This window comes from Acinonyx jubatus, chromosome F2 (assembly GCF_027475565.1).
Source record: "Acinonyx jubatus isolate Ajub_Pintada_27869175 chromosome F2, VMU_Ajub_asm_v1.0, whole genome shotgun sequence".
NCBI lineage: Eukaryota > Metazoa > Chordata > Mammalia > Carnivora > Felidae > Acinonyx > Acinonyx jubatus.
In genome coordinates this window covers 28,813,348-28,832,914 of record NC_069394.1, presented here as the reverse complement: position 1 = coordinate 28,832,914, position 19,567 = coordinate 28,813,348, and the positions used below count along the sequence as shown (strand labels likewise).

Genomic DNA, 19,567 nt, shown 5'->3' with positions numbered 1-19,567 from the left:
ACATACTATATAACTAAAAATTTCCAAAACATGATATATTATAAAAACAAAGAGGTCACATATAAGCTATGCCCAGAAAGTGTTATTTCAAAATCACTAAGGTCTATATTATATATACTTTCCAGACTTTGCATAAGTCTTAAAAATATATAACAAAAACCGCACCTCCCATTTCTCAGAAGCACTATTTCCACGTTCACCTGTACCAATGAGATACAATCGTCCAGTTCCATCTGACAAGGTAACCCAGGTAGGAGATGTGAAATGGATAGATGCACAAAGGCGATTGTCGTATGTTGTCAAATCTGTGGGAAGTCGAAACACCTCTCGTGGTTTTCCTAAAGCAGTATCCTAAAAAGAAGCCCAACATTATTAATGAATCCTTCCTCCCCCTTCATCCATATACACAGAATAAATATCTGCAGTGTAGTGGTTAGTCTCTTAAGAGAAGGTGCCTAGAGGATGAGCTGTACTAGCGACTCTCTTCTAACTAATAAAATATGACTGAAGTGACGGTATGTGACTTCTCAAACTTGGTCATAGTTTCTATCACATCTTCTATCTTGCTCTTTTGGACCCACATGGAGAGGGCATAAAGGCTCTTGACAATAACCAGCACACAGTGAGCTGTTTTGGGAGTATATCCTCTAGCCCTAGTTGAGCCTTGAGATCACTGCTCTCCAGGCTGACATCTTGGCTTACAATGTCATAAGAAACCTTCACAGGAACCACCCAGCTACGCCACTCTGATTTCTGACCTACAGAAACTGAGTGAGATGACAAATGTTTTTTATTTCAAGTCACTACATGTTGAAGATACTACACAGCAAAAGACAACTAATACATTGTAGTAATCTGGTCTTCATTCTTCTCTTTTTTTTAATTAAGTTTATTTATTTATTTTTGAGAGAGAGAGTTAAGTGCAGGGTGGAAAGAGAGGGAGACAGAGAATCCCAAGCAGGCTCCACACTATCAGTGCAGAGCTCCACGTGGGGTTCGAACTCAGGAACCACGATTATGACCTGAGCTGAAATCAAGAATCAGACTGAGCACCCAGGTGTCCCTCTTCATTCTCAAGTTTAGAGTTAATGATCAGTATTTTTAACTAACTGGAAATACTACATCATGTTCTAAATGCCTCCCTAGACATCAGCCTAGACATTTAGACTATTAACAACTTAGGTTATTGTTAACACATTTTTACTGTTATCTATATCCTTACCATTTAAAGCTGTAAGATGGCTCCATCATTAAAATGTTTTACAAGAAAATATATAAAAAGGTCTACATTTCTGGGGCACCTAAGTGGCTCAGCTGGTTAAGCATCCAACTCTTGACTTTGGTTCTGGTCGTGATATCTCAGTTTGTGAGTTCAGGTCCTGCATGGGGCTCTGCACTGACAGCGCAGAGCCTCCCTGGGATTCTCTCTCTCCCTCTCTCTCTGCCCCTCCCTTGCTGGCGCTCTCTCTCTCTCTCTCTCTCTAAAAATAAGTTAATAAACTTAAAAAAAAAAACCAAAAGGTCTACACTTCAGGATACAGACTTCACCTTATACATCAAAATGTACTCAGCTCAATAATTTGTTGGTGGTGGTGGTATAGCTTTAGTTTTCAGTTAACAGATTTTCCTACAGGCCCAAAATAATTCTTGATTCATGTATTTCATTTTCTGTTCCTATAATTACTTAGATCTGTGTATATATTAACAAAATTTAAGTAAACCATACAAAATGTCATTACTAGCCACAAGTTTTGTAGTGACCCACTGTCTTTTTCTAAAGCATCCAGTTTAGTTTTCTTTGAAATGGCACCTTCCCTTCTTTTTGTATTCATATTTTACTGATTTACACAATACTGATTAAATAATGAAAATACAATGACAAGCACAGCCGGCAGAATGATTTTAGAATGACCAAATCTGAGTATTAGTGATGTAAAACTTCACTAGCAGAAACAGAACTATTATTAGCATAGAAGTACTGAGTGGCCTACTAGCAGTAAACATTAAGCTTACTTTGGGCTTCAATCAGTATATTAAATAGAAGAAATAGAGAATACCAGTTACTCCAGTCACTCAGTTAAATGGAGTCAATAAAGAGATATTTTACTGCAGGTTGATGATGCCTACATAGGCATTTAGAACATCATGTGGTATTTCCATTTAGTGAGAAAACAATGGAGTGGTCAACAAATACTAGAGATTTTCTGGAAAAAAATTACTCTCTCCCTGACAGCATGCACAAATTCCACATTCCAGATAGATTAAAAATATAAATGTTTTAAAGAAAAAGTAAAGTAACTTTGTTAGAAGATTAATCATGTTTTAATCTCAGGGTGGAGAAAGTCTTCCTGTGAAAAATAACAGACATGTAGGAGACAGGGAGAAAAATATTTGCCACAAAAATAACACAGGACTAGTATCGATAGCATATAAAGAGCCTTAACAACTCAACCAGAAATACATTATCACTCAAAATGTTTAACTGGAAAAAGAACATGAGTAGGAAAACTAAGGTTAAAAAAATTAAGCAGAAAAAAAATCACCTAATACAATCCCAATCCTATAATCCTTTCTAACATCCTCTTACTGAAACACTATGTGGTTCTCCATGGTGTGGATTCTCTTCTATTGTAAAACGTCATAAATACAATGTGTTCAACTACAGATGAGTACCTGGCATCTCTGTCTGGAGAGCACTGGTGAAGGAATGGTTAATTGTAAAATTCCATCCTTTGGAATAACAAACAACTGTTAAATACACTGAAGTGGATTTAAAAAGATCTCCAGAATAGTAACTGGAAAAAAAAGATGCAGAATATATACAGTAAGAATCCATATATGTTTAAGCAACTAAATGTTGTGGTATGACAGCACAGAATAAGGTGTATACAGACACACGCTAGTCTGTTAGAAAGGAAAAAAAGATCTTTACACAGAGCTTAAGCCTGTTAAATCACTATTCTTCACTTCATACAGAATCACGAAGGTTGTTTTAAACCACTTTATTTTTTTTTAATGCTTATTTATTTTTGAAAAAGAGAGAGAAAATCAGCAGGGAAGGGGCAGAGAGAGAGGAGAAAAGAGGATCCAAAGCTGGCTCCAGGCTGACAGGACAGAGCCCAACGCAGGGCTTGAACTCATGAAAAGCAAGATCGTGACCAGAGCAGAAGTCAGATGCTTAACCAACTGAACCCCCCTAAACCAATTTCTTTTAAATGTAAGGTTACACATAACTGAGATTGCTGGAAGTCTAATTATCAGATAAATGATTTCATATCCACTATAATGACTAAGACATTCAAATATATAAATATAAAGCTAAAATAAATTAAAATACAAAAGAAAACACAGTATCTCTCTTACATAAGTTAAATGATAGTTTAAGTGAAAGAGATCTGAATGTTCCTAATTTTTGAAATCTAAGTCTCAAAGGGTACATCTAATTTTAAATGGACTGTATGCAATAAAAATATTTTCTTCTGTATATCTTAGGGTATTAAATTATTTCTGAATAACTTCCATTGACAGTTTTACAAAGTGTCCTCATAATAATGCTTTATGATACTGGCATCTATAATGTCTTAGTCCCACCCAATCATTTTCTTCTTCCAGACCAAAAAAAAAAAAGAAAAAAAAAAAAGGTTTATTTAACTATAGTCAAACCTATTGAAAATAATTCTGCAGTAACGTTTCACAGCTGAATTGCAGAAGAATTAAAATTCCATTGATGAATGGAACATTTACTGAATGACTACATGTACAAGTGTTATATTAAATAAGTGCTTTGACTTTTTGCCATCTCATTTAACTATTACAAAATCTTATGAAATTGTAATCATTATGCACACTTTAAGAGAAAAAGAGCTCTGTTCAAAAAGATTAAATAATTTGCCTAGAATTCCACTGGTAAGAAAAATGGCAGGGCTAAGATTCAAATCCTGGTTGACCCCAGTCCAAAAATTGTCTCTCCTGTATTCCACACTTTCTTGAGAAGAAACCACTATTCAAGTTTTTCTAAACAAATGATACCTCAGATCTCACTGCAATTTCTGGAATACTCCCCTCCCCCTGCAAGAACAAAGCAAAACAAAACAAAAAACAAACAAAACATTTTGAATGCAACTACCATATTCAGTTTTTCTTCAGGCTAACACATTATATAAAATTTTTAATTAAATTCCTGGGTAAATAAAATGTAATACAAAAATTATAAGGTCAATATAGTGTATATAAATGACACAGTAAATCATATATGAACTGTATTTAAGAAATGGATGTATTTAAGAAAAACATCTCTAAACAGGAGTTTGAGGGCCTCTTAGTTAACAGCTAAGAAGATGAGGTTTGAATTGACGAGGCATTTTTCTAATACACATGTTTACAGAAAGCACTACCCAAGTTCAAGGCAAAATGGTCAAGCAAAATTAAGCAAGGAAGCCATTTACTAGTATTATTACACACTGACATTTAAAATTTTGCCCTTTTATAAGGAAGTGATCTTTTCTGGAGAAAGGCTTTTATCACTAATAACTGTTAAGTTTATTTGAAAGAAAAACAAAACATCCTTTTTCCTTTTCCCTTTCTCTTTTTTATGCTAAAGCTTAAAAAAATGATGTTTCATTAAGTGGAATTTGAATGAGTAATGTCTCTATATAACATAAAACTTTTAATAATTCATGAAGAACATATAGTTCAACCTTACTCCTCCCTTTTTATTTTTGTCTTTAACCGGGTAAATAAGTGGCTCCCTGTTAATAAATGCAATTGTAGAAAATAAGGTAAGATGCAGGTTTAGAGATGCTAATCTGGAGATACTGGCAGGCACCTCATTAAGTCCATGACAAAGCCTCACAAATGCTGGTTTCATATGGAATCCACTAACTCTCCTCCCATTCTAAGTGCGATTTAAAGACGTACTGAGATGACACACTTCTTTAGGATAAACAAAGTAGTTTTTCAGATAAATGGAAACATAAAGACTGAATGAATTCTCTAAATATTAAGAAACAAAACACGTTATTTTAAAAGAGGTCCTAATATCTAACAAAATGACAACATAAGAATAAAATTTTAAGAACTTTTTTTTTTTTTTTTTGCTTTCTTAAAGGCATTTTCTACTTCTTAAAAGCACTCTTCCACCCAACTGGCATTTCTATAAAACTGAGGACTATAAACACACAAATCACACTGACTTGGAAGTAGAACGCCTCTATAAACCTGTGTGTTGGGAACTGCTGCCATCTGCTGACTCCTGACAACATCTCAAGGTCAGACACGTGGATTTCCTTTCTTGGGCCCTTATAGCCTTCTCTTTGACCACAATAGTGTTTAGCGCAGATTTAACAAAGGGGAGGTGGGAGTTATTTATAAACCAGCCACAGCAAAAGAACCTCTCAGGGTTTTGTGCATGTGTGCCTTTGACTCAAAAAAACAAAACAAAACAAAAACAACAGAAACAAAAACACAAAAATCAGACAGAAAAATGGGTATCAGAACAACTTTTCTGCTTAAAAATTAAAAAAAAAAAAGCCAATGTGTAGCCAGTGGCTAACACTCTCCACCTTTCTCCAACACATAACTTCAAACAGCAAGTCAATTTCTTGCTACTGATCCGAAAAATAAGAAGCAAGGTATTCTTCTACACCGCAGTTGCAGAGTTTTTCAAAACTTGGTCACTGATGGGGCTCCTGGGTGGCTCAGTTGGTTAACCATCTGACTTCAGCCTAGGTCATGATCTCTCCATTCCCGAGTTCGAGTCCCGTGTCGGGCTCTATGCTGACAGCTCAGAGCCTGGAGCCTGTTTCGGATTCTGTGTATCCCTCTTTCTCTGCCCCTCCACTACTCAAGCTCTGTCTCTGTCTCTCTCTCAAAAGTAAATAAACATTTAAAAAAAATGTGGTCACTGGGCCACAGTCATTTAACATACCTGATAAAATGCAGATTCTCAGACCATGACCAACCTGACATATTGAATCAGAATCTTGAAGAACCATAAACTTAAATTAGCCTTTCTTTTTATCAATTACTCCAAGTGATTCTGATGTGCATTACATACAGTTTGAAAACCAAAGACAAAAGCTGAACTAAGCAAAAAAACTAAAACAATCCCAGACATGGGTCTGTAAAAATAAAATAATAAAAATATCCTTCTAAAGTTTGATTAAGGAAAAAGAAAGAACAGAGAAAGGAAAAACAAGATAATCTTAAGAGCATAAACATGCAAATTTATAGCAACAAATCTGAAAACTTAAAAAGAAATGAATGATCTTCTCTAACAAAAAAACGTATTACAAAATTACCCGGAAAACAGAGTTTGACTAAACCAATTACCATAGAATAAATTGGATAGGTAATTGGAAGACTAACACTGAAAAGGACAAAGGGATAGAAGACAGGTCCAAAAAGGATCTTTATTTAACATATAAGGAACAGATCATTCCAATCTTAAATTGTTCTAGCTCCAGAAAGCTCTCCTTTAGGCCAGCAAAACTTTAATGAAATTCTGACATATTCACCAAAAAAAAAATTAAAGAAACCACTATAATTTGTGAAAGTACAAATATTTGAAAAATAAAATATCAGAAAGTAGAAGCCAATATTGTATGAAAAGAATATATTCTTACCAAAAAAGGTTTATCCCAGGAAATTAAGCAATTTAATAAATGTATCAATTTAATTCACTACATTGATAATTAATGAAAATCATATAATCATTAACAGTAAGTGGGTGCTGAAAAGCATTTGATAAGATACAGCAGAACAGAAACCGAAGGAAGCAACTTTAAAAAAATGAAGGGGCATGTGGGTGGTTCAATGGGTTAAGTGTCCGACTTTGGCTCAGGTCATGATCTCATGGTTTGTGGATTCAAGCCCCACGTTGAGCTCTGTGCTGACAGCTCAGAGCCTGGAGCTGCTTCAGATTCTATGTCTCCCTCTCTCTCTGCCCCACCCCACTCATGCTCTATTTCTCTCTGTCTCTCAAAAATAAATAAGTGTTAAATAAACAAACATTTAAAAAAATAAAATAATAAAGGCTATTTATCAAAACCAACAGTATTTTCTTAAGTTAATTTAAAAGCCATTATAATTAAAATCAAGAGCTAAACAAGGATACCTGCAACCCCCATTATTATTCAACATTGTTTCAGAGGTTGTATCTTGTAACAGCAATAAGACAAAAATGGAATAGCAGGGGAATGTTATTTCCATGTTCAAAAACATTAGAAAAGGAGAGATAAAACTGTTTCTTGTTGCTGACGATATAATTGTACCTTTTGAAAACCTAAATGGGAGTAAGTAAAAATTACTAAATTATCAAATAAGGTGGCTGTTATTTCAATGTTTATACAATAAGCATCTAAAAAAATAGCAAAACTTTATTAACAATGGGCTGAAACCTCAAAATTCTTAAGAATAAATTTAATAAAATGAGCATAAAGTCAAAGGAAAACTAGAAAACTCTTACTTAAGGACATAAAAGCATACCTAAATAAATGGAAAGACATACCATGTTCTGGGGTGGAAAAAAAAAATCACAAAAATACCATTTCTCTCCAATACAATATAAATTCCCCACTGCAGGAAAAAACTGGAGATTTCTCTAATTTTAACTAGACTGACTCTGGCCACCAGGCCCAGCTAAACATAGGGGTAAAGAACTCTACTGAAAGAAAAGAGGGGAATGAGTTAGATCCCCACATATTAAAAGATGGTACCACAAACTTTTTCCTTTTGCTTGCATCTCAGAAAACAGGATCATGCCTTATACCCCTCAGACAAGAACCTAGAGGACTCCTCTCTGGGGACAACTCTCCAGCCCAGGAGATAAACCTGCAAAAACCAAAATTTGGAGCCAGGGATCCTCAAACATAGTGTCACCTCACCAGCTGAAAAAAAAAAGGTATATGTAGGTCTTTTCCATACAAGATCTAATACATTACAAGATCTAATAAATTAATATTAGAGTGTGTATTATACACGTTTTCTTTTTTTTTTTTTTAATGTTTATTTTTTTTTTTGAGAGAGAGAGAGAGAGAGAGAGAGACAGAGTGTGAGCAGAGGAGGGGCAGAGAGAGAGGGAGACCGAATCTGGAGCAGGCTCCAGGCTCTGAGCTGTCAGCACAGAGACTAATGTGGGGCTCAAACTCACAAACTGTGAGATCATGACCCGAGCCGAAGTCAGACACTTGACCGACTGAGCCACCCAGGCGCCCCTATTATACTGAATAATTCAAGGACCTTAGCTAAACAGAGAATGCATATGAAGTGCTCAAAGAGTTCAAGGATGAGATAATAAATGAGAACTATGAAAGAAAGCAACTTGAGGAAACTTTCAAGCCCTGTGTTCTAAATTATGATACCTTATTGCTTGTCAATAAAAATTAAAAAAAAAAAACTTCCTAATTTTATCAGGAAGCTAAACAAACTTAAATATACATTATACATATGGAAAGGTGTATACTTTTTTGAACAAAAGAGATTGTTATTTCAATGTCAAGTTCAAACTGGGGAAGCAAGAGAAAGAAATTCAGTTGACCCTTGGACAATGAAGGTTTGAGCTGCAACAGCTCACTTATAAGTGAATTTTTTACAATTCAGTACTGTAAACCTATTTTTTCTCTTATGATTTTCTCAGTAACATTTTCTTCTCTCTAGCTTACTTTATTGTAGGAATACAGTATACAATACATACAACATATAAAATATGTGTTAATCAAGATTTCTGGTCAACAGTATGCTATTAGCTAAGTTTTGGGGGAGTCAAAACTAGTACTTTTCTATTGCACAGTGGAGGAGGGGTTTAATGCTCAGATTCCCAGTGTTGTTCAGGGTCAACTGTAGTTCATATTCTGCTGTGAATTAATAAACTGGAAGAGACTATTTTGTATGATGCAGAATTCCCAGTGCCTATGACAATGTGTAACATATAGCCGATATTCAATAAATATGTTGAAGATTGAGTGAATAGTACAAATCAGACTATGTGACTGAGTTAGGCTCTGGAAGTCAATATTCTTAGGGAATTTACAGATATTAGATTTGTCTTCCTAAAAAAACAAAACACAACAGAATCTAAAAAATATAAAAGCCCTTAAAGTTAAAAGACACAATAAAATACGAATTATGCATATGTAGAATATGGACATGTATAATCATGTATAGGTAATACACTGCACATGTATGTCAGGCATTTGGCTCATATGTACAGGTTATCCTAGTACATAGTGTATATACAGTGTGTATGTATACAGTGTTTTTATTTTTAATGAGCCTATAAGTAGAGAAACTAAACTAAATAAGGAATTGTAACTAGTTATTCTAATATGTCCACAGAAGCTAGCAAATAGGTCAGGAAAAGGGATCAAAGACATATTAGTCTTTGTCCAGATTCCATGTCAAATAAGCACTCTTACTAAAATTACAGTATTTGAGGGGTGCCTCGTGGCTCAGTTGGTTGAGTATCCAACTTCTGCTCAGGTCATGACCTCACAGTTCCTGGGTTTGAGTCCCACATTGGGCTCTGTGCTGACAGCTCAGAGCCTGACGCCTACTTTGGATTCTCTCTCTTTCTCTCTCTCTCTCTCTCACTCTCATTCTCACTCTCTCTCTCTGCCCCTCCCCCACTTGTGTGCATGTGCGCTTTCTCTCAAAATAAACACCAAAAAAAATTTTTGTAATAAAATTTTTTTAATTTACAGTATTTGATTTCCTTTGAAGACTTTCCAATGGGAGAAGAAAACCATATTGACCAGTCCACACTGCTTATAGTATTTCAAATGCTACCATTAAACTTTCTTTCCACATTTCCAATCAATCTTGTGATTTAAATTGGAAATTAGTATCCCAAATCACAATTATCAACAAGTAAACTGATAAAACCAAGCTTCTAGCCCAAAACTGTGACCCTACCATATCCTCTCCCAGCCAAGCATAGTACAAAAATAAATCAAAGCATCAATTATCTTTTTAATATTTCTCTTGGCTTAACACATGACTGTTCCTCCCTCCCTTCACACCCTGGCTTCTGCTCACCTTGCCATCCTCATCTCTAACCAAAGCCTGCATACATACTATTTTGGTCCTTCCATACATACACTGTGTTTTAGCAAACCAATCTAGAGTACTTGTAGTGCACACATGTGCCTGTGGAAGTTTGCTGAATGTGCCTTTTAAGTCATGTGCAGACACAGCTGCCTCAATCTGCATGGCAAATTAACTGATCCTTCAAAATTCTGTTAAAGTGACAACTCCTCGGAAACTTCTTGGAACACTTCATCTCTCAACATTTATCATTTCCTCCTCTGTATTAGGTCTGCATCTTATCCCTACTTCCACTGTTACATTCAATTTATTTGTGTATGTGGCTACTAAGCATAATAGCATTCAATAAATGTTTGCTGAGGAATATATATAAAGTACATATTTGTAATATATAATAGATATTCATACATATAATAAAAATATATAACTAAGTATATATAACATAGAAGTAAATATTTATTATACAGTAAAGTTATTTATCTCAATAAACCAAAGACTCATACCTGAACCCAGAGAAGAAATAAGAAGAGGAAGATCCTATCAAGAATGAAAAGACAACTACAAAGGATAAGAACAAGCTTTAAACAGTTGTTATTTCAACAAACATACTGACCAAATCTTCTGCCAGATGGCAGGATTATAGAAAAATAAGAAAAACCCAGGGCCTAGACCAAGGGTTGGCAAACTATAGTCAATAGTTTGGAATTGAGCTTGGAATGCAGTCACATTCATTCATTTACATATCGTCTAACGCTGTTTTCACTGTTTTCACACTACCACACCAAAACTGAGCAGTTGTGACATAAGACTATCTAACCTACAAACTGTACAATATTTATTATTTGGCCCTATGCAGAAAAAGTCTTGCAAACCTCTGGCCTAGAAGGAATTAAAAGTCCACATAGATCTGAGAGCCAATGGTTTGAATATTCCCAGAGGAGCAAAGTGAGGATGTCAGGGAAAGCTTAATAGAAGAGATGGTTTGCTAGGTCTTAAGTAAAGACCAGGAAGCAACCTGGCAAGAACTAAGAAAAAATGTTCCAGGTAGAGTTAATCACATGAAAAATGAGCAGAGGACAACAGCATACAGGGCATGTCTCAGTAACTGCAAGAGTTGGTATTGCTAGAGACTAGTGTACAAAATGGCAAAACACAAGGTTGGAGAGAAGAGCACAATAAACTGTATATACCAATGAGGAGTTTGTATTTTAAAAATAGATCACTTTGTGTTTACACTTGCTAAAAAAAATAAAAAACAGACATACAGAAAAAACAAACTACCTCTGGAAGGACACACCGGAAACTAATAAAAAGAATTTACAAGAAAACACAAATAAATGGAAAGATATTCCATTCTCATGGATTGGAAGAATCAATGTTAAAATTTCTATACTACCCAAAGCAATCTACAGATTCAATGCAATCCCAATTAAAACTCCAATGGCATTTTTCACAGAAATACAACAATCCTCAAATTTGTATGAAACTACAAAAGACCTCAAAAAGCTAAAGCAATCTTGAGAAAGAAGGAACAAAGCTGGAGGCATCATGCTTCCTGATTTCAAAATACTTTACAAAGCTACAATCATCAAAACAGTATGGAAGTGGAGGTCAATGAGACAGAACAGAGTCCAGAAATAAAATCACACATATATGATCAATTAATTTACAATGAAAGAGCCAAGAGTATACAATAGGGAAAAGACAGCCTTTTCAATAAATGGTCTTCAAAAAACCGGACAGCCGCATGCAAAAGAATGAAACTGGACCCCTATATCATACACAAAAATAAACTGGATTAAAGACTTGAATGTAACCTGAAGCCATAAAACTCCCAAAAGAAAACATAAGTGGTAAACTCCTTGACATTGGTCTTAGCAATGATTTTTTGAATCTGACACCAAAAACAAAGGCAACAAAAACAAAAATAAATGAGTGGAACTACATCAAACTAAACAGCTTCTGCAAAGCAAAGGAAATGATCAACAAAATGAAAAGTCAACCTAGGGAATGAGAGAAAATATTTGCAAATCATAGGGTATCAAAATATATAAAGAACTTATACAATAGCAACCCACCCTCCCCCCCCCCCCAAAAAAAACCCACAAAAAATCTGATTAAAAAATGGGAGTGGTGCCTGGGTGGCTCAGTCGGTTAAGTGTCCAACTCTGGATTTCAGCTCAGGTCATGATCTCACAGTTCATGAGTTTGAACCCCGCATCAGGCTCTGCGTTGACAGCACAGAGTCTGCTTTGGATTCTCTCTCTGCCCCTCCCCTGCTCTGCTCTCTCTCAAAATAAATAAATAAACATGCTTAAAAAATGGGCAGAGCATCTGAGCATTTTTCCAAAGAAGACCTAGAGACAGCCAACAACTATATGAAAACTTGCTCAATATCACTCATCATCAGAGAAATGCAGAAAACCACAATGAGATTATCACTGCATACCTACCAGAATGGTTATTATCAAAAAGACAAGAAGTAACAAGTGTTGGAAAAGATGTGGAGAAAAGGAAATTCTCATGTACTGTTGGTGCAAATGTAAACTGGTGCAGCCACTATGGAAAACAGTATGAAGGTTTCTCAAAAAGTAAAAATAGAACTACCTTATGACCCAGTGATTCCACTTCTGGATAGTTATCCCAAGAAAATAAAAACACTAACTTGAAAAGATATATGTATCCTTATGTTCACTGCAGCATTATTTACAATAGTCAAAAAACAAAAAACAAAAAACCTAAGTGTCCATCAATAGATGAATGGATAAAGGAAATGTGTCATTATATAAAAAGTGGAATATTTTATTTAGCCATAAAAAGGAATGAAACTTGACCTTGGTGACAATATGGATGGTCCTTAAAGGCATCTTGCTAAGTGACATAAGTCAGAAAAGACAAATAACCTATTAACCTTACATGTGGAATCAAAAAAAATTCAATCTATGATTCTGTAGATGCACAGTAGAGGTGTGCTAGGAAGAGCAGAGAGCAGTTAGGAAGCTATTATCATTCTACTGACCGTTTAAAGCAAATACATTAACAATCTATTGTGGAATTTACAACATATGAAGTTAAAATATAGGACAAAAATAGCTTGAATGGTAAAAGGGAAATAGAAGGAATTACTACCGTAAAGTTTTAGTGTTAGAGGCAGACTATTACCATTTAAGGATGAATACTACAATCTCTACATTAACCATTAAAAAAAAAAATAATAGTACAAACAGGTTTAGATAAAAAGCCAAGAGAAAATTAAATGGAATTTTAAGAAAATTTGACTAATTCTAAAACAGGTAGGAACAAAGGGATAAAGAACAAAGAACAGATGGGACAAACTGAAAAGACAGGAAAATGGTAACATAAACCTAACCATATCAGTAATTACATTAAATATAAATGTCCTAAGCCCTTCATTTAAAGGACAGATTGTCATGCTAGATACAAAACAAGACCCAACTATATGTTGTTTATAAGAGACACACTTTAAAAATAACAACACTGTCATGTCAGGATGGTTGAGTGGTCTAAGGCATCAGACTAAAAACAACAACACTGATAAAGTGAAAGAAAAAAGACAGAAAAAGATGAATACTACTAATAAAAAAAGCTATCACACTATATTAATATTGGAAGATTTCAAGACAAAAATCATTCCCAGAGTCTAGAGATAAAAAGGGCATTTCATAATGCTAAAAGGACAAATCCATAGCAGACAAAATGTTTGTGCCTCAATTAGCATGATTAAAAATACATAAAGCAAGAATTAAAAGGAAAAATAAACAAATTCACTGTCATAGTCAGAGTTAATACTTCACATTAGAAAAAGCAGACATGAACAGTTACATTAACATTGATCTATAAAATCCATTAGAATTGTTGCTCATTGGTGGGTGTGGAGGGGAATAATAAGTGATAAGAACAAAGGGAAAAATTAAAATTGAATTAAACAGAACAGAGCCTTATATAGATTAACGATAGGATTCCATAGATTAAAGATATGTGTACCTCAATTCTCTGGATATCAGATTTTTTTTTTTTTTACATTTGTTTATTTTTGAGAGACAGAGAGAGACAGTGCTAGCAAGGAAGGGGCAAGGGAGGGGCGAGAGAGAGAGAGAATCAGAAGCAGGCTCCAGGCTCTGAGCTGACCTGAGCCAAAGTCGGATGCTTAACCAACTGAGCCACCCAGGTGCCCCTGGACATCAGATTAAAAATGAAAATTAAGAATCAGATTTATTGGAAAATCCTCTTATTACAGGTATTTTTCTTACCAGCATCACTGTTAAATTCATAACTCTTCCAAGGTTATCAATGTAGTAGACACTGTCTTGATACCATGAATCACTGTGTAGGTAATTATACATTCCAAAAGCATGCATGTGTTCCAGTGTATATTGATCATCTCGAAGTTTTACTTCTGCCACAGCTGAAATACAAGAAAAATAAACATAAATACAGGTTTCACTTTTGATTATTTCTTTCTGCAGAATGCTCACAAGGTGAAGAAACCACAGAACGCTAATCACAAAGGCTTTAAGAACAAATACACTATATTATTTATTCTAAAACAATTTTTAGACACCCACTAGGCACTGTGTGTAGAGGATAAACAGTGAATCAAACTGGCATGATCCCTGACAGTGGCCATAAGAGATAGGGTTTTTCATGCCATAACATCTTTTCTTTTAGGCACCTCTTCCTTATAATTATGAATAAAAAGAATGGGGAAATTCTAAAATTGGAGGATTTCCTGTCTCTGGGGCAAATATTAAGTCCATTTTATGTAGAGTTTTTATAGTTTTTAAAACGCTTTCACCTCTATATCTCATTAATTTTTTTTACCACACATTAAGAAATAGAGAATGTTTTCATTATTTTGTTTCATAATTATGGAAATAAATGTAAGAACAAGTGGTGATTTCTCCAATGTTTTATCAAATTTTTCCCAAGAGTACAGAACAAAATATTCTACCTGGACTAGAAACGAGGCTTCCTGAAGAACAGTGTTTTGCACTGGGCATTAAGCGATTTCTATAACTTTATTTTACTTTTCTCCACCTTTATTGTGATATAATTGGCATATTACACTGTGTAAGTTTAAAGTGTATAACATAATATACTTTATATATGAACATATTGTGAAATGATTAGCATAGTAAGTTTACTTAAAACATCACCCGTCACCTAGTTATTTTTTTCTTGTGATGAGAACTTTTAAGATCCACTCTCTTTACTATTTCCATAATTTTATTCGGCTAAATGTAATCTCACTCTTCCTTCCTTCACATGCAGATAGGAACCCTTACCACTCAGGGCTGCCCATGACATTGAATTAGTTTCTGCTCTGACAGAAAATATAAAAGTAAACTAAGCTGGGCCAATACCTTACCTTAATATAAAACTCAACTTACTGTATTCTAATTTCAAGTGTTTTCTTTTTTTCCATAACGTTCATCTGTTCCTACTTCTATTACCTGCTTTGAGGCCTGGCTGACTTATATTTATTCTCTGATTCATTCAGCAATAATTCAATAGGCACCAATGACACAATGATGAGCAAAGAGCACAGAATCTACCTCTTCAGCATTCATGATTCAGTAAGGAAATGGACATTAGTCAAATAATTCATAAATAAATATATAATGAAACTGCAATAAATGTTTGGAAGAAAAAGTTACTGGGTACCATAACACTGGGCACTGATCTGTGGAGGAGGGGAAATAACGAAAGCTTTCAGAAATATGACCCACGCTAGAAAGGATATAAGGTAAAGTTAACTTATGAAGAAATATATCTATACACACACACACACACCCCTACTTACCACAGGCAGAAGGAAAAGCAGGCAAATGCAGGAGGAAAAATTTGTGTTCCAAGAAACAAAAGATGGCTAACTACAAAGCACCATGGAGAACTGTACAAGAAAAGGCTACAGATAAACAGCTAGGGAACTAGGAAGGAATTGGATCATGAAAGACCTTGTCTTTATCGGTAAACTTAACGTAATTCATTTAAGAGTTTTTAAGCAGAAGAGTAAAGTTCAGATTCAAATTTATAAAAGATTACTTATAAGTACAGTATGTAACAGACGAAAGCAAAGCAAGGTAAAATCCACTGTGAATATTAATAAAGGGAAATCTCACTAGAAGTACAGAAAGAAGGGAGGCCAGAAGGGGGAACCCCACCACTCAACATCAGTTAGGGAAGAGCTGGCAATTGCAGACCACAACAGAAGAATGTTCAATAGAAGAATCTTCAATTACAGGCCCCAACAGGGAAAAGATATACACTGCATCTCCTACAAGAAGCGGGACTACTCCTGTAACATAGCTAATGAGAAATCAACATTACCCTGTAGTTTTGCTGTTCTCCAATGACTTTCTTTCATTCAAAACAATCCTTCCCAACTTCCTCCTCCTTCTCCATAAAATAACATTCTTCTCCTTTGTTTGCTGGACTTGCCGATGGTTTTGCCAAAGTTTGCATGTCCCGAATTACAATTCTCTAATAATCCCAAATAAACCCATTCTGCTGATAAAATAACTTGGGTTTTTTTCTTTAATTTTTTTTAAAGTTTATTTATTTTTGAGACAGAGACAGAGCATGAGTGGGGGAAGGGAAGAGAGAGAGAGGGAGACACAGAATCTGAAGCAGGTTCCAGGCTCTGAGCTGTCAGCTTAGAGCTCAACACGGGGCTCGAACTTAAAAACTGAGAGTTCATGACCTGAGAGGAAGTCGGATACTTAACTGACCAAACCACCAGGTGCCCCGGGTGTTTTATTTTCAAGGTTTATGCCATAAAATCATTATAAACTTTGTTATGGATTTGATGAAGGCTGAGGAAATTGCTATTATATGATTCAAGGAAGTATTTATTTCATAAGGAACAGTTAGAAGCACATATTCCACTGATTAGGAGGGAAACAATCACCAATTCTTGGTTTTCTAGCACCACTGTGTGGATGAAACTCAATACTGCAAGAAATGTACATGGTAAAATAATGGCCCAAAGCAGTAATACTAGACAATGACACGACAAATACATTTATTTCATATTTGTGCCAAAGCCCCCGGGCAATCCCAAACAAGAGGCTTCTTAGCCCTCTGCCTTATTACAACCTCTCATCTGTGAACATAAGGATCTGGAAAACTATTATTAGATGACTATGATATAGTCTAAGTCTTTTGTTGTTGCATTCTGACAAGATAATTTATGTAAGTTATTTGGACACAGAAATGAGGATTGGGCATATTACATACTTAATAGTTTGTAAAAGCTGTTAGTGTATAGAAAAAAGCCGCATCTCTGGCCTCAAATGAGAAAGGTGAAGTTATCAGTGCATTTTTCATGTCAACCACCTTGAGTTTATAAAAGGAGAGGCAGAGTAATTGAAAGGCAAAAGCAGTGGAAAGCCTCCCAAGAAAGGAGGGGGAAAGCAAGGAGTATTAAATCTCTGCTGGGTTCATGGAAATGGTGGAAGAAGGGGAACCTCTTTAACAGAAGGCTAAGAGGCCAAGTAGTAAAAATTTTATTATTTATTATTATCTTGCATTAGAAATAAAAGAGCTTTGCTAAAAATTCCTTCTCTTTCAGTCTTTTAAAAAGAACTTAGGGCCTGACAAGAAGAAAATTTCCCTTAATCTTTACCTAAATTTTTTTTTTATGTTTTTATTTTATTTTTGAGACACACAGTGAGAGCGGGGGAGGGGCAGAGAGAGAGGGACAGAGTCTGAAGCAGGCTCCAGGCTCTGAGCTGTCAGCATAGAGCCCAACGTGGGGCTTGAACTCACAGACTGCGAGATCATGACCCGAGCCAAAGTCAGGCACCCAATCGACTGAGCCACCCAGGGGCCCCATCTTTACCTAAATTTCTTACAAAACCTGTATGAAACCTCAAAAACCTGTATTTCTCATTCATAAGTTATGTATTGAATGTCTACTATGTGTACTGTGCTTGGCAGTGGATATAACACTAGTAAGTATAAAACAGACATGATCCTTGTAATGGTGTTAACAATGGTTACAATTACTGCTTCTTGTCCTTTCAAAATACACTACTACACTGAACCACATGAAATTGCCAATATTCAACTCTTTTGACCCAATTAAATATGATTCATTCTAATACCGATAGAAGCAAAGTATAGTACTTTTAAAAAAGCAGGGGTAAAGGCAAAGAACATTAAATGTTAACTTATGGAGGTCACTTCTTAGATTATCTTTTAATCACACCCAATGAATTAAGTCTTCTGGCCAAGTTACTTACTGAGTTTGCTATTTGTGTATAAAAAAAGATAAAAATGCAAAAAAAAAAAAAAAAAAGAGTACAGTAGCCCCCCCAGCCCACTCCCCTTATCTGCAAGGCATACATCCTAAGATCCCCAGTGGATGCTTAAAATCAGATACTGATCCCTATATATATTGTTTTTTCCTATACATACATACGAATAATAAAGTTTAATTTGTAAATTAGGCCTAGTCAGAAATTAACAATAACTAATAAAATAAAGCAATTGTAACAGTATACTATCATAAAAGCTACATGAATGTGGTCTCTCTCTCAAAATATCTTATTGTACTGTACTCACCCTTCTTCTTGTGATGACTTGAGATGATAACATGCCTGTATGATCAGGTGAAGTGATGTGAATGACACAGGCACTGTGATACAGTGTTAGGCTACTGCTGATCTTCTGACAGTATGTCAGAAGGAGGATCGTCTCTGCTTCTACACTGCAGTTGACATGGGTAACTGAAACTGTAGAGAGCAAAACTAAAACTGTAACTACTGTGCAAGTCTGTATTATGAATTCTGAAGCAAGACTTATGGAACACAGCAGAAAGAGAATTCTGAGCATTGTTCCCACTAACCTATTTTATACAATGTTTCTGCAAAAATTAACACAGTCATCTACCACTCTTCCCCATATTTTCCACCCTAAGAGCAGATATCAATTTTACAGTAAACTCTACATAAATCCAACGGTGACATAGCTCTTTTCTTCCTTTAGTCCAACTATAGCCTAAATCTTCACCGGCTTCTATTCTCCCTCCCCTGAAGAAATAGCCCATAGATCATTAGAAAAGGCATGAGCTTTGGAGTCTGATTTGCCAGTGTCAAGTAGCTTTATTAAGTTACTAGCCTTTCCACCCCATCTCCTCATCTGTAATGAAAATCAATAACACTTGTCCTATGAAATTAGTAACAAGCTTAACTTTAAACATGTAAATGGTGGGACGCCTGGGTGGCTCAGTCGGTTAAGCGTCCGACTTCGGCTCAGGTCATGATCTCACAGTCCGTGGGTTTGAGCCCCGTGTCGGGCTCTGTGCTGACAGCCCAGAGCCTGGAGCCTGTTTCAGATTCTGTGTCTCCCTCTCTCTGCCCCTCCCCTGTTCATGCTCTGTCTCTCTCTGTCTCAAAAATAAATAAACATTAAAAAAAAAAGTTTCAAACATGTAAATGGTATTCTAAACAAGTACCATACTTGTTATATGGTACATATGAAGAAAGAGAAGTGTGATTTT

The 19,567-nt window shown here is 35.4% G+C and overlaps 1 protein-coding gene across 1 annotated transcript in view; it reads right to left on the bottom strand.

The window, feature by feature from the left end:
- Positions 1 to 19,567, bottom strand: part of NUDCD1 (NudC domain containing 1) — a 73,971-nt gene that overhangs the window by 46,122 nt on the left and 8,282 nt on the right. The window contains exons 2-3 of the mRNA XM_015070426.3: positions 14,313 to 14,467; positions 166 to 351 (exon numbers count right to left, since the gene is read on the bottom strand). Of these exons, the coding sequence (XP_014925912.1) occupies positions 166 to 351; positions 14,313 to 14,467 (341 nt within the window). The remainder of the gene's footprint in view (positions 1 to 165; positions 352 to 14,312; positions 14,468 to 19,567) is intronic.